Raw genomic sequence first — 16,264 nt, forward strand, 5'->3', positions numbered from 1 at the left:
CTCTCTAGTCTGAATTAGAGATCCTCTCTCTGCTCCTGTAACACATTTCCTTTTACACTGCAATATCCTGCCATGCTTCGTTGGCTCCCTACTGGGCTATGTCTTTTCCACCACTGCTTTTGGAGGCCTGGTACAGTTCTGGCTCATGGTTGGAATTCAATAAATAGTGACTGAGTAAACACAGCAGGTTTCCCTTTAAGGGAAGGATGGGGTCTGTCCTGTTCACTAAGGGGCCCTTGTATTTCTAAAGCCCCCTAACAGGAGCCTGAATCCAAGCCAGCAGTCCACAAAGGGCCGACAGGAGGTAGGCCGCCCAATAGGTTGCAACGCCTCGCTCCAAAGTGGCTGGTGTTCCAGGCCACGCCCACCGGAAAAGGGCGGAGCGACCAAGCACTGGCAGCTGCAGCCGCTGGGCGGGGGGCGGGGCCTCACTCCGGGCAGTGCGAAGGGGGCGGGGCCTGGCTTTCGGGGCGGCTCCCCTAGGCGCGCAAGGTTGGAAACCCAGCGGCTAGAGTGCTCAGAACCTGCTTGAGCGTCCTCGCCGCCCGCCGCCCACGGTCCCTTCAGTCATGCCGGTAAGTGCTCTCCCCGCCCCCGCCCCTGCCCCGCGCAGGTCTGCGGCCCCCGGCCTGCGCCTCGGCTGCACAGTTGTTTGACTAGATGTCGCTCTTCCAGGGCTCAGGCCGCATCAGGAGCTATTGCCCATTCTCAGCCCTCCCCACGCAGCCCCCTGCTTCTGCGAAGCTCCAGAAAGTCAAGTGCGAAGGGGGTTTTAGGTAGGAGTCAGGCTGCGGAACATCGGAGCCACTGTAAGGCCTCCGGCGACGACAAGCCCAGACCTTCCTTGCATAGACTGAGAAACGGAGACCCAGAGCAGGACAGAGAGAAGCCCGCGAGCACACGGGGAGTGGGTGGCGAGTGGGAACTAAGACTCCCAGTTCCTACCCTTCCGCCTGGTGCGCTTCCGCAGAGCTGGCCTTGAGAGAGAGGGAGGGGGTGGCTAAGGCCTTGCGGACGGGGAGGGTTTTCAGAGGTTCGTATTTTTCTTCTCTTCCCCTACCCACTCTGGCCGACTTTCAGGTCAGTGCTGGGCGACACTGAATGGAGACAGGGCTTTGCCAGTCAGTCTCTGAACCTGAACCCAGGAGCCCCAGAGAGATTCAGGATCTGCCCAACGTCTCCTGTTGCTCAGTGGCAGGGTTTCAGGAAGACAGAGGAGGTCTTCCCCGGTCTTTGCAGCTTACTCAGTCTTAACAGCAAATATCTGATAGCTCACGGCCTCATTGTGCAGATAAGAAATGAACGCCTTTTAGCGCCCTTACCCGGTCGGGAGCGTGCCTCGGTGCCCCCGCCATTCCCTACCTCTTCTTCTTCGCTCCACCCCCACCCCACCCACGGCTTGTTATCTTGGCCTTTCTCTCTTCTAAGCTCTTAAGGCCCTTCTTTCGCTTCTTTAACTTGTTTCAGAAGCCCGGCTGGCTCGTCTCTGTAACTTTCTAAATAAAGTTTCTCTTATAATTTGAAAAAAGAAGGGAGGGAGAAAGGAAGGAAGCAAGTCTTTTGCAAATACAAAAACCCCAAAGCTCATAATTTATGCAAGGTGGAGTTGGATGGTGGATAGAGCCAGGATTAATCCCCTTATCTTCAAATGCCCAGTCTCTCCTGCTTGGCCACTTGGTCAGTGTGGACAAAAGTAGTCGCTATGGCTTGAGAGGAAGCTTTGATCCCAGCTGCATCCTAGAGATCCTGGTTGGGTGAGATGGTGTTTAGCACTTTCCCCCCAGGGTGCCTCGTTCACTGCTCTACTCCCAGTGAGTACTCAGAGGTGTCTCCCAGATGCCTTGTGTCTTAGCTTCCTAGCTTTGGGGAAGCTGACAGATGAGCCAGAGGCCCCCTGGGCCAAGCCACAAACATCGCAGGTGTCATTTCCCTTGGGTCTTGCCAAGTGCCTTGGGACAGATCCTCAGACAACACAAAGTATGGACAAGAACCTGGCAGCATCGGCTCCCAGCTGAACTAGTCTGCCTGTGGCAGGGTTAGAGGACAGCATCGATCACCCTGGGACTGGGGTAGTGAGGCCACCAAGGGGCTTTTTTGGGGGGGTGGTCAGCTTGAGGATCACTGTCCTCTGTTCACTTCTGGGGATTTAGACAAACAAAAGACCCATCAGAGGGGATAGTCAGTAGGAAGAGGGCACTCGGTGCCACACCTGGAGATGAACAGCTGAAGGAAGGAAGATTTGGCAGAGGGCCTGCCATCAAAACCGAGAGGGGAGGCCTGCTTCCTGAGAGGTTTCTCAAACACTTGCAGTTTCAGAAACCTGTTTGAACATCTGCTCCTGCTTGCCAACCCAATGACCTTCAGGAAGCTACTTTACTTCTCTCTGCCTTGATTTCCTCATCTGTAAAATGGGGATAAAAACCGACCTCACATAACTGTTAGCATGAATGGGAAAATGCCAGCGAAATACTTGGCACAGCCACTGGCATAGCTAGTCCACAATGGCTGTTGCAGAGACCTAGGAAAGTAGGGTAAAACTACCAGCGGGCAGATTTCAAACCTCATTTTAACCAGGACTGCAGTGGTTATGCGTTCAGGCTTCTCTGACCGGTCTAGGCCCTGCCACTCACTGGTTGTGTCACACTGAGAGAGTGACCTGACCTCTGAACCTCAGCTTCCTCCCTTGTCAAGAAAGGATAATAACAATCACTTTTGGGTCATTGTAATGATTAACCAATGTAATTCACAGAGGTGCCTAGAACCAGGTCTGGCACAGAGGAGGCCCTCAACAGTTATTAGTGGTAAACTCCCCTTATTCGGGGCGTTCAGAGGCTGAATGTCCTGGAGAGTTGAGAAAGGATTCCTTGTCTGGGAGGAGCTGGACAACATGACCCCACTCTGTCCCGGCTTGCTGAGTCTGAGGTTCTATGAAAGAACTCTGCCACTTATTGGGCTTTTCATCTACCTTAAAGAGGCCCGGAGGGGCTGGAGCTGCACCAGGCTGAGCGTTCAGTCTTGGGATTCCCTGCGAAGCAGCATGGCTTCCTCTGTTGGTTAAGTAGATTTTTCCACCATCATCAAATTTACTTTCGCAACTCGGAGGTGGAGAAGGAGAAACCGAAGTGTGATGTTTGCCACCCAGAAGCCACCAGTGGGTGTCTGACCTCTGCACGGTGGAGGCTGGAAGGAGACCTGCTGTCTAGTCTGCACAGCAGAAGCATCAGGTGTCTGCTGACTTCAGGCCCTTGGGCAGCAAAAACTCCTGCTCCTTCACAAGGTGTCCCCACCCTCAGAGGTCCCGCTCAGAGTCAGGGTGGTGGGGGCCACTGTGCTGTTTGCTGGTCCAGAACCATCAGGGAGTCCCTGGAGCCAGGAAAGCCTGGGTCCATATCCCAGCCTCAGCACATCCTGTGGGCAGTTTACATACTCTCCTGAGTAAAATAAGGTGACTGGCTCCCTCCCCAGGCGGGGTGAGGATGATCTCAGATACCAGGTAAAGAACATAGGGACACACAATAGAGTTGGGTCTTATATCATCAGTTTTGCAAACCCTGCAAAGTTTAGCACACAAGTGCACACCACCGGCAGATCTTGGCCGTCTGTTGTTCTAGAGCAGGAGTCAGCAAACTTTTCCTGAAAGGGCCAAATAGTAACTGCTTTAGGCTTCTCGAACCATGTGGTCTGTTACAACTACAGATGTACCTGGTTTTATTTGCAGTTAGCTTTATTGTGCTTCACAAACGTAGATTTTTTTAAACAAATTAAAAGCAAAATCCTCCACCAGCAAAAGGATGACAACTTGCTTTATGGTGACACCTGCTATATCGTGGTGGTCTGGACTCAGACTCAAGATATCTCTGAGGTGTGCCTGTTTTGGGGATGTGGCAGTGAACTAAACAAAGCCTCTGTCTTCTGGGAGCTTCATTTGTTCGATATCGTGGAAACCATAGGATGTTAAGCCTGCGTGGAGCGTCCAAGAGCCTGGTCTCCTGGACCGGGCTGCCCTCCTGCTCTCAGAGACCATCGCCATTCCACCCGCTTCCCCGGAGTTAGGTGCTGCCTCTGAGAAGCAGGCATTTGGGTGAGAACAGTGGGCACCGTATGTCCAGATCATCGGGGAAGCCTTCTAGCTGTTGTAGATCTCCAGCCCACTCTTGCTGACCAGAACCTGAGGGTTTTACAGGTTTAGAATCAGCTCCCCAGTGATTCTAATACAAAAGGTGATCTTCTGATGCATAAGTAAGACCACCAGCTCGGCATGGCTCAGAGGATGGGCGTCCACCCTTGAGTAGATGGTGCTGAGATGGCCCCATGGCCTAAGAATCACGGTTTTGAAGGTAAACTAGCTTCCCAGCTGATTCAACTCTGCACGCCAGACACTGCTAAAGGAACTGGAGGGATTATCTCACTTAATACCACAGCCTGTGAGACACAGAAATCCTTGGTTACTCCACTTTGCTGGTGAAGACTGTGGGGCCCAGAAACAGACCACTTGGGAGTTGGACGGCAGCCAGGTCTTGCCGTGTCTCTGCCCCTTGTCTTGGCCCTAGAGTGGGCTGCATGCCGGTGGGGTGTGTGGGTCTCTCTGCAGCACTTAGCTCATGGTCTCCTTTGTTTGTTTCAGAAGCACGAGTTCTCTGTAGACATGACTTGTGAAGGCTGCTCGAATGCAGTCACTCGGGTCCTCAACAAGCTAGGAGGTGAGTGAGTGGCCTTTGGCTGGGAGTGAAGTGCGGGTGACTAATAAACTTTATGTCATGTTTTGCACGCAGACACGGAGCTGGAGAAGCTTGAGTTTAAGCTGATAATAACGGTAAAACTAAGGTGTATTGAGTACCTAGCATGTGCCAAGTATTCTGCTTGGTGGCTTTCATTTAATCCTCACAACCAGTTAGGTGGCTTCTCTGACTATCTCCATTATAGCAGGGGGGAACGGAAGTTCAGAGAGGTTAAATAACTTGACTGGGGTCACACAGCCAGCCAGTGGTAGAGCTAGGATTTGGCCTTGCAGTCTAGTTTCAGAGCCCTGTCAGTACCAGTTGATGTGTTGGTGATTTTCAGTGGGATAATGTTTGTTATATGACACATCTGAGTATCATTTTCTATTAAGACCTTTTATTTATTTTTATTTTTGATTTTTAAATATATTTTATTGATTATGCTATTACAGTTGCCCCATTTCCCCCTTCATTCCCCTCCACCCTGTACATCCCCTTTTATCCACATTCCCCTCTTTAGTTCATGTCCATGTGTCATAAGTTCTTTAGCTGCTACATTTCCCATACTATTCTTGCCCTCCACCTTTCTATTTTCTACCTACCGTCTATGCTACTTATTTTCTGTACCTTCTCCCCTTTTCTCCATCTCCCACTCCCCTGTTGCTAACTCTCCATGTGATCTTCGTTTCTATGGTTCACTCCTGATCTAGCTGTCCTCTTAATTTGCTTTTGTTTTAGGTGTGGTTGTTAATAACTGTGAGTTTGCTGTCCTTTCACTGTTCAACTTTTTTACCTTCTTTTTCTTAGGTAAGTCCCTTCAACATTTCATATAATAAGAGCTTGGTGATGATGAACTCCTTTAACTTGACCTTATCTGAGAAGCACTTTATCTGCCCTTCCATTCTAAATGAAAGCTTTGCTGGATAGAGCTATCTTGGTTGTAGGTCTTTGCATTTCATGACTTGGAATACTTCTTTCCAGCCCCTTCTTGCCTATAAGGTCTCTTTTGAGAAATCTGCTGACAGTCTGATGGGAACTCCTTTGTAGGTGACTGTCCCCTTATCTCTTTCTGCTTCTAGGATTCTCTCCTTCATTTTAATCTTGGCTAATGTAATTATAATGTGCCTTGGTGTGCTCCTTCTTGGGTCCACCTTCTTTGGGACTCTCTGAGCTTCCTGGACTTCCTGGAAATCTATTTCTTTTGCCAGATTGGTGAAGTTCTCCTTTATTATTTGTTCAAATAAGTGTTCCACTTGTGGCTGTTCCTCTTCCCCTTCTGGCACCCCTATAATCCAGATGTTGGAACATTTAAAGAAGTCCTGGAGGTTCCTAAGCCTCTCCTCATTTTTTTGAATTCTTGTTTCTTCATTGTTTTCTGTTTGGTCATTTTTTTCTTCTTTCTGGTCTACTCCGTTGATTTGAATCCCAGTTTTCTTCCCATCACTATTGGTTCCCTGTAAATTTTCCTTCATTTCACTTAGTGTAGCCTTTATTTTTCATCTGATTTGCGACCAAAATCAACCACCAATTCTGTGAGCATCCTGATCACCAGTGCTTTGAACTGTTCATCTGATAGGTTGGCTAGCTCTTGGTGGCTTAAAAGTATTGGCTCTGGGGCTTTAATCTGTTTCTTCTGTTTGAGCCTTTTTTTTTGTTTTTTCTGGTTTGGTCACACTTGTTACATACATAGTGAGAGGCAGAGCCTTAGGTGTTCACCAGAGTGGAGCAACCCAGTCTCTGGCTTGTGATGCTGTATGTGGGGGCAGGGTCAGAGGGGGAACAATGGTGCTTGCTCCACTCTCATATTTCAGGACCTTCCACTGCTTCCCACAAGCAAACTGGGCCCTTCTGGTGCTGATTCCTGGATGGATGGGCTTGTGTTTGTTCTAGGAGCCTGTGGATCTCCCTAACGAACTCTCCTGTAAGGCTGGGAGTCTCTACCTGCACCTCACCCCCCACAAGTGTTTTCAGTTGGTGCTTTTAGGCTTTATTTCCCAGCACTGAGGCTCTGGGGTTGCTCGGTCTGTCTCGCTCCCCGTTTTTGCCTGGTTTATCTCCATGCAAATGTGTGACTGCAGTCAGCCAGCCACCTTGTGCACCTCACTGGGTCTGCCTGTTGCCACCCTGTGCCCAGGGTCTGCCAGCCGCCACCTGTGCACCTGGGACCGCCAAGCACCAGTTTTTCTTGCCGTGACTCCTCTCCTCTGGCCACTGACTCCACCCCTCTTACCGGTCTGGATGAATGGTTGTTGGACTTCCATACAGTTCAATTTTCTGTCAGATCTGGTTGTTTTTTATGTTTCTAATTTTTTTAAAGATGCCTCCATCTTGGCTGGAAGTCTCTATTAAGACTTAAGACTTTTTAAACTGTAACAACTTGAATCAGTCATGTGTCGAACTCCTAAAGCACCTCTGTTGGACATATTTAGAAAACCATTATTTGGACATATTTAGAAAACCTTATCTAGCCCCCTCAAGTCTCGTCTGGGGAAGTGGAGGCCCAGAGAGGGCTGAGGTCTGGCCCTGGGGCTCCCTGAGGTAGGACTGAGCTGCGATCAGAATTCTGGTAGTGCTGGGCCAGTCAGTCTTCTAAGATTTTCATTTTTTTAAAATTTATCTTCAGAGAGACAGGGAGGGAGGGAAAAACAGAGGGAGAGAAACCTCCGCATTCAAGACATAGATCCATTGGGAGGACTTCCGCCAAGATGGAGGCGCAGGTGGAAACACCTTGCGTCCGCGCACAACCAAACCTAAAAACAACAAAGTCTTAACAACCATAAACGCAACCAAACCACACAGAAAATTGATAATACGGAGTCCGAAAATAACGAACTGCTCAGCTAAACCGATGAGAGGTGCAAAGCCAACATCAGAGTGGGTCGGGCAGGGAAGATCCCCTGACCCGGGATGTGCACAGGCAGCCCAGGGCTCGGATCCCAGGTGCGGGGTAGCTACGGGCGGACACAGGGAAGAGGCACCGCTGGCTGTCTGCCGTCGGTCAAGCATTTGCATGCAGATAAACCAGTGAAGAGGCGAGCATTGAGACCGCACGGTGCAGGGCGGCGGGCTCGCACATTTCCACTCAGATAAACAGGTGGGGGACGGACCGGGCGGGCAGAGAGGACCGCCACTGTTCCCTCTCTGACCCCGCCCCCACATACAGCGTCACAAACCAGCGACCTGGGTGGCCCCCCCCGCCTGGTGAACGCCTAAGGCTCTGCTCCTCATATGTAACAGGCACGAACAGATCAAAACATGGCTCAAGAACAACTCAAAGCCCCAGAGCCAATAAATCTAAGCCATGAAGAAAGAGCCAAACTATCAGATGCACAGTTCAAAACACTGGTGATCAGGATGTTCACAGAACTGGTTGATTTTAGTCACAAATTAGAGGAACATATGAAGGCTAAAATAATTGAAATGAATGGTAATGCACAGGAAACCAATAGTAATGGAAAGGAAACTGGGACTCAAATCAAGGGAGTGGACCGGAAGGAAGGAAAAAATGACCAAACAGAAAAATATGAAGAAACAAGAATTCAAAAAAATGAAGAGAGGCTTAGGAACCTCCAGGACATCTTTAAACATTCCAATATCCGAATTATAGGGGTACCAGAAGGGGAAGAGGAACTGTCATGAGTGGAAACCTTATTTGAACAAATAATAAAAGAGAACTTCCTTATTCTGGCAAAGGCAATAGATTTCCAGGAAGTCCAGGAAGCTCAGAGAGTCCCAAAGAAGTTGGACCCAAGGAGGAACACACCAAGGCACATCATAATTACATTAGCCAAGATTCAAATGAAGGAGAGAATCCTAGAAGCAGCAAGAAATAAGGGGACAGTCACCTACAAAGGAGTTCCCATCAGACTGTCAGCAGATTTCTCAAAAGAGACCTTACAGGCAAGAAGGGGCTGGAAAGAAGTATTCCAAGTCATGAAATGCAAAGACCGCCAACCAAGATTGCCCTATCCAGCAAAGTTTTCATTTAAAATGGAAGGACAGATAAAGTGCTTCTCAGATAAGACCAAATTCAAGGAGTTCATCATCACCAAGCACTTATTATATGAAATGTTAAAGGGACTTACCTAAGAAAAAGAAGATAAAAAAGATGAACAGGGAAAGGACAGCAAACTCACAGTTATTAACAACCACACCTAAAACAAAAGCAAACTAAGAGGACAGCTAGATCAGGAGTGAACCATAGAAACGAAGATCACATGGAGGGTTAGCAACAGGGGAGTGGAAGATGGAGAAAAGGGGAGAAGGTACAGAAAATAAGTAGCATAGACAGTAGATAGAAAATAGATAGGGGGAGGGTAAGAATAGGGGAAATATAGAATCTAAAGAACTTGAGACACGTGTTCATGAACTAAAGGGGGGAATGGTGGGGGAGGAGTGTGCAGGGTGGAGGAGAATGGAGGGGGGGAATAGAACAAATGTAATAGTATAATCAATAAAATAAAAAAACATATTTAAAGTCAAAAGAAAAGAAAAAAGGAAGAGAAAAAAAAAAGACATATATCCATTGGATGCCTCTCTCACACCCCCTACTGGGGACCTGGCCCACAACCCAGGCATGTACCCTGACCAGGAATCAAACCAGCCACATTTTGTTTCGCACTCAATCCACTGAACCACACCAGCCAGGGCAGATTTTTATTTTTAAACCCTAAGTAATAATAACACCAAATTTTCAAAGGGCTTTCATTAGGTGGGATGTCATTAGTATTTAAAGTGGCTTCTTGAGCTGTGTATTCCATCCAATGAGGATGTTGTGGAAAGAACCCCCTCTGACTTGTCACATGACTGTCACCTTTTCCTCTCGCAGGCCTGAGTTTCCCCAGCCACCATGTGAGAATGTCAGTCTGTACCTGCTTTTGCTGTGGGTACTTAGAGTGAACACCAGCTTGGAAGCCCCTGATAATACAGAGAGGCACCATCCGGATGGAATGAGGGTGGGACTGCTTTTTGACAGCTCAAGGACACCTGCCCCGGAATCTGGGCTGCGAGACACACAGTTTGCAGTCCACTGTGTTAGATAGTCCCAGAGGTTCTGGCTCTGTGATGTCAGAGGAGGGAGACACTCCTGAACCAAGACAAAATCCCAGAGGGCAGCACGGATACATTGTAACACCTACCCTCCCCACGTATCCATTCACTACGAATTCACAGTTAGGACCAAACCTGTGCCATGTGATTTTTAAGGCCCCTTGACTGATGCTTGGGGATCTGCTCTGAACTTGGGAGCAGGTGTCTCCCTACCTTTCACTACTCTCCCCACTTGAGTGGCCTCATGAGATGGCCCAGAAGGGTTTTGAGTTGGTCGGGAGCCTAGATGAGCAGTCCTGGGCCAGAGGAATCACAGACTAATGGCATACTTGAACTTGGAAAGACCTGGCCAACCCCATCTCCTTCAGTACAGATGGGGAAGCTGAGGCTTATATTGGGCAAGACCCAGCCAGTCAGTGGTGGAGCCACATCTAGAACCTGTGCAGGGCCTTCCCTCTGCACTCCGTGGTCTCCGCAAGACCCATGGACACGCTCCCTTGTGCTGCTGGGGGCCTTAAATCAGCACAGCCCCGAAGAGGGCAGTTCTGCAATATCAGTTAACGTTGAGACGGTGCCAGTGTGTTGCCCCATGATTTCCATCCCATGAGTTTGTGGAACAGAAATATTTTCGCAGGTTTTACAAGACATGTTTGGTACATCGACTGTGTCATTGTGGTAAGAGTGAGAAACTGGAAGCCACCTCAGTCACCTCAGTGTCCTTCCTCGGGGCAGTGGGTAGTGCAGGGCGCATCCCTACTGTGGATCATGGTGTCACTGTTAAAAGACAGGATGCAGTCAGTCTGGGTGTGCTAAAACGGCAGGGTATCCTGGCCACTGGGAAGTGAAACATAGCAGGACCTGTTTCTATAGCAGGACCTGTTCGGGGGGGTTATTTCCCATCTGTCTATCAGGGAGAAGACTGGAAAGATGCCCGACTATCCAAGTGGTCTCTAGGGGGTGAGGAGAGTGCAGGCCTTACACTTTCTGTTTTATCAGAAACGCCTGCCCTTTTTTACTGTGCTGTGTCTCTGTCATCTTTGCAAGTGCAGTGCAGGGATCAGCAAGCCTCAGCCTTACAGGGAAAGCCTCCTGGTCCAGAGGAGACCAGAGGAGTGGCTGTGAGCAAGGACGTCAGAGCCAGAGCTCTCTCTCACGCTGACGCCAGGCCTCTGCGTCTGCAGCCGCCGCCCTCACTCCACCTCCTCTTCCTGCAGGAATTCAGTTTGAGATCGACCTGCCCAACAAGAAGGTTTGCATCGACTCTGAGCACAGCGTGGATGCTCTGCTGGAGACCCTGAAGAAAACAGGGAAGACCGTCACCTACGTCGGCCCCAAGTAGCGGCGGACTGGACCCCTGGCCCGCAGGGTGGACCAAAAGTGGGCAGGTGGGTGAGGTGCCGACATTTCAACAGAATAATTGCTTGTCTAATGCAGATTCTGTGCCCAGCCCTCTGTGAGTAGAGGCTGCACTGTGTAATGTCTCCGGGACCCCTTTCAGGACATGGGTGCATTTCTCGATCAGCCACATTTAAGTTGGGAGCACAGGACCCTGAACAGTGTGTCTTTTGCTTTGATCGGTTGACTGTCCCATCACAGGAAACCCCTATGCCCTGGGGGTCGTGTTCCTGGGCACCAACCAGATAAGTTAATTTGACTGGCACAGACCCATCGTGTGTTTTAGCCTGAAATCCCCACTGATTTTATGTAATCCAAGGGACACGTAAGTGGCCCTGTGCCTGCCCTCTCCCCTAGGGGACCAGGGCAGAGCTCACCCATCCAGCCAGTATCCCTTCTGTGCCCAGACCCCTCCACAGGCCCACCTGCCTAGCTGTCACTGCCCTTGTCCTGCATGTGGTACAGAAACTGCAATGGTCGCCACAGACCTGCGTGCTCATTGTCATGGAGGAAAGTGAGGCCTGGAGGGGCAGTGGTGGGACTGAAGCCCCACACCAGCGAGTGGCAGAGGCACCTGGAATCGGGGTTTTGTAGTCACTGGTGGCATTGTCCCCTGACTGGGCCCGTGGAGAGCCCCAGGCGAGGCAGCCAGCCACTGCTGGTGGGTGGGCGTGCCGGTCCCTCACGAGCACAGCCTCTTTCCTAAAGGCTGCACTGGAGGCTGGGCCAGGGCAGTGTCCTGGGTGAGGAGCAACCTCACGTGTGAATCGTGAGATGTCACATGTGTCTGTTTTCCTCACCCCCTTTCCATCCGTGGAACTCACGTTCAGGACGAGCTCAGCAAGAGTAATCAGGATTCCAGCCCTGCCCTCCTGCCCCTCCTGAGCTAACGTGCCCGAGCCTCAGTCTTCCCATCTGTAAAAAGGGGCTCCACCCTCTCCACTGCTTTCCTGCCTGGCAGGGGTTGCTGTGAAGTCCCTCTGAAAATGAGGGCTTAGCTCAGAGAGGCTGAAGGCTTCAGCATGCTGTGGATAATACCTGCCAGTTGTAAACCAAACTCGGTTTAATGTTTGTCTCAGTATTTTCTTAAATTGGGTGAAGTTCATGTGCCATGCCATTAACCATTGTCTAGTGTGCCATTCATAGACATTTTAGTGTATTCACAATGTTGTACAATCACTGCTTCTCCATAGTTTCAGAAGTTTTATCACCCCACAGAAATTCCCTGTACCCATTAAGCAATGTCTCCCCACTGCCCCCCACTCTCTGCCTCTCTGGCTTCGCCTGTTCTGGACATTGCATAGAAAAGGGATCAGACTTCCGGTGAAGATGGTGGCACAGGCAGCCATGGCTCACCTCCTCCCACAACCACATCCATCTTACAACTAAGATATAAAACAGCTGTCACTCAGAACCATCAGAAATTGAGTTGAATGGAAGTCTGACAACTAAGACTTAGAGAAACCACATCCACCCAGACTGGTAGGAGGGGCACAGATGTGGAACAGGCTGGTCCCACACCCATGTGTGGTGGATAAAAATTCTGGAGAGATATTTTTGGAGTGAGGAGTCCCAGCCCCATACCAGGGCACCCAGGCCAGGGTTCCAGTGCCAGGAACATAAGTGCCCCCAGCTTCTGCCTGCAAAAACCAGCAGGGATTGAGTCGGTGGAAGAAAATGCTGGAGCCCCAAGCAGCTCCTCTTAGAGAACCCACACACAGACTCACCTACTCAGACTCAGTCCCTCTGAGTTCCAACACCTGGGTGGCAGCTTGAAAGGCACCAGTGGCATCCAGGGAGAAACTGGAGTGTCTGGCATCAAGGACAGCAGAGACCATTGTCCTTTTCTGAACCCTCCTCCCACAGAGCAGGCAGGCTGGTACCATATCTGAGACTCCATCAACCTGGCTAACACTGTTTGACCCTCCTCGGAGATCCCCAGAGACTCTGCCCCACCCAACTTATAGACACTGAAGCTGCCTTTATACATGAGTGACTAGTCTTGGCTCATGCTCACAACTTCTTAAATTCTATCAAATAAGCAACAGCTGGCTTCAGTGAGCCCCGGGCCTGGCGCTAGCAGCAGCCAGCCTAGATTCGTAGCATGGGAGTCTCCCAGCCCAGCACAAGTAGCAGCCATCTCAGATCGTTATATAGCTCAAGCAGGGTGCCCCAGGCAAAATGGGTGCCAGAAGAAGAAGAGAAAGAACAAGAAATTGGGAATCTACTGGAAAATATAATGAAAGAAAACTGTCCTAGGTTGGTGAAGGAAACAGACATGCAGGTCCAAGAAGCACAGTGTCCCAAACAACATAGATGCAAAGAGGCCCACTCCAAGACACATCCGAATTTAAATGCCAAAAGGTAAAAATAAAGAAAGACTCTTAAAAGCAGCAAGAAAAAGGAAGTCAGTTACAGGGAAGTTCCCATAAGACCGTCAGCTGATTTCTCAAAAGAAACGTTTCAGGCTAGAAGAGATTGGCCAGCTCTGGCTGGTGTGGCTCAGTGGATTGAGTGCTGGCCTTGAACTGGAGGGTCACTGGTTCAGTTCCTGGTCAGGGCACATGCCTGGGTTGTGGGCCGGGTCCTTAGTTGGGCAGGGGGTGGGGACAGAGTGAGGGACAACCACACATTGCTCTTTCCCTCCCTCTTTCTCTCCCTCTTTTCCCCTCTGTCTAGAAATATATAAATAAAATATTTTTTTAAATCTAAAAAAAGAAAAAGAAGGGATTGGCCAGAAATATGAAAAGTCATGAAATGCAGGGACCTAAGCCAAAATTGCTCTACCCAGCAAAGATGTCATTTAGAATTGGAAGGTAGATAAAAGAGCATCCCAGAAAAGCAAAAACTAAAAGTTCATTATCACCAAACTATTAGTACATGAAATGTTAAAGGGACTTATTTAAGAAAAAGAAGATCAAAACTATGAACAATAAAATGGCAAAAAACACAAATCTATCAACAATGGAATCTGAAAAACAAACTAAGCAAACAAGAACAGATAGAATCACGGATATGGAGAGCGTTTTGATGGTGGCCAGATGGGGGTGTGGGAGGGGGGAAAGGGTGAAGGGGTGAAGGGATTGAGAAGTACAAATACGTAGTCACAGACTAGCCATGGGGACGTAAAGTACCGTGCAGGAAATGGAGTAGCCAAAGAATTTGTAGGAGTGACCCATGGACAGGAACAATGGCGGAGGGATTGCTTGAGGGAGTGGGGGGTGCTGGGGGGAGGGGAGCAAAGGGGGGGAAATCAGGAGAACTGTAATACCATAATCCATAACTTAGAATTCAAAAAAGGAATCATACAGTAGGTGACTTTTTGTGTCTGCCTTCTTATACTTAGCATGATGTTTTCAAGATTCATGTGAGCAGTAGCGTGGGTCAGGACTTCATTCCTCTTTATGGCTGGGTAATTCTCATAGCAGTTCTCATTTTAGCTTTTTCTACCCCAGGAAGTTTCACCCACCTGCTAGTGGAATCGTGAAGATGAGCACCCATGTGGGCCTCACTCAGCCCCCAGGGTTGTGCAGTCACTGCCATCATCCTTCCATCCAGGGCCACAGAACATTCCACACATCGTATAATTTTATCTGCACATACCTCAGTAACCACGTGGAGCGAGAGAAGGCTGCCTGAGATTCAGATGTGTGCCCTGGATGGGGCTCACCGGTCTAGCACTTGGCCCGCACACCCAGGCAACAGCTCTCCCATCTGTCTTTGAGTCTGTTTTAAGTGCCCCCCTCCCCCCAGTGACTGATTTCAATCCAGGTTTGGGAACCAGAGCTAGAATGTTTATTGGTTATAAAGTCACTTCGATCATCTGGCTGGTGGCAGATTTGTTTGCTTAGGATTTTGTTCATTGTCTTCCCAGTATGAGTGGAAACAGGACAGGGAGTGCTGTCCCAGCAGCCCTGGGTGTTCCGCAGAAGAGTCCCTCAGCAGGGACTGACTTAGCAAGGTTAATGGGTTCCTGTCAAGCTGAGAACAACTGACTTGGGAGCAGCGTGCAGGGCTAGACACTGGGCTTTTAGGTCTCCAGCACCTGGGCTTCCCAGCTCACTCTCCACGATGGCCTCCTAGTGAACCTTTGCTTCTGCAATGCTTCCATGTGCACAGCAGATGGCGCCTTTGTTCCACCTAACATCTCATCTCTTCCAGGACTCGGATCCTCTCCTGCCCTCCAGACAGATGGGAACCAGGCAATCCTGCTCACCGCTGGCAGTTCCTGCAGAGACCCCCCACTTGCCCTGCTCCTCCCTAGCTTCCTGGCAATAAAGTCAAACTGCTTTTGTCGGAGATGTTGTCTCTTGCATAGTCTTGATGTAGTTGCTTACAAGCTGCGCTGTGATGCTTGCGTGTTGCTCTGAAGTTCACCTCTGAAGTTCACCGCAGTGCTTGCTTGGATCGGAGTTCTCAGGGCTCCAGGCCGGGAGTAAGAAGCTCAGTGGATTTTCATTCTTCGCTGTGTGAACTTTTGCAAGTCACTTAATCCTCTCTGGGCCTCACTTTCCTTCATCCATAAAGTGAAGGGCTCGGATTGGTGATCTTATTTCTTTTCGCTACTTTCCTGGAGTCCATGTTTTGAAAAACTTTTGTCCTGTCAAGTGAATGTCCAATCTTAAGACAGAGGAGTGGGAAGAGGCAGGGAAGACAGACTGCCTGGGATGGAGTCCACACACCTCAGCAGGGCCACTTCTCTGTGTCCACAGGACAAGAGGTGCTGATAGCACCTCCTGCAAACAGCGGTTGTGGGGGTTCGATGAGGCTGCACATGTAAACCAGCCACGTGGGGTAGGGCTTGCCCCTGAGCAGTCACTCAGTGCACGCTCCCTGTTTGCACATGTAATTGTGTTTCTTTAATCAAAGATGTGTGCGAATGTCCATTACAGTTTCCATCAGCCTAATAATGAGGATTCCAACCAACCTAAAAATCAGTGCCTCGCAGCACAGTTGATGCATCTATGTCAAAACAAAAGGAGTGTTTCAGTTTGCGTAACTTCATTTTTTAAAATATTTTTAAGAAGACATTTTTTTCAAGGTTTTATTATTTTTAGAGAGAGGGAAGGGAGAGAGGAAGAGAGACATCAGTGTGTGGCTCC

The 16,264-nt window shown here is 49.5% G+C and overlaps 1 protein-coding gene across 1 annotated transcript; it reads left to right on the forward strand.

Moving 5' to 3' along the window:
- The first annotated feature begins 455 nt into the window (after positions 1 to 455).
- On the forward strand, positions 456 to 15,461 carry ATOX1 (antioxidant 1 copper chaperone). The gene is made up of 4 exons (XM_037156934.2): positions 456 to 575; positions 4,625 to 4,700; positions 10,982 to 11,152; positions 15,324 to 15,461. Exons 1-3 carry the CDS (start codon positions 570 to 572, stop codon positions 11,104 to 11,106), a joined length of 207 nt encoding a protein of 68 aa, XP_037012829.1. The 5' UTR covers positions 456 to 569; the 3' UTR covers positions 11,107 to 11,152; positions 15,324 to 15,461.
- The last annotated feature ends 803 nt before the right edge of the window (positions 15,462 to 16,264 follow it).

Source organism: Artibeus jamaicensis, unplaced genomic scaffold, assembly GCF_021234435.1.
Source record: "Artibeus jamaicensis isolate MK-2021 breed Jamaican fruit bat unplaced genomic scaffold, CSHL_Jam_final contig_432, whole genome shotgun sequence".
Lineage (NCBI taxonomy): Eukaryota > Metazoa > Chordata > Mammalia > Chiroptera > Phyllostomidae > Artibeus > Artibeus jamaicensis.

Coding starts and splice junctions, on each gene's coding strand:
- ATOX1 (XM_037156934.2), top strand. Junction 4,701..10,981: donor GGTCCTCAACAAGCTAGGAG/GTGAGTGAGTGG, acceptor CTCTTCCTGCAG/GAATTCAGTTTGAGATCGAC.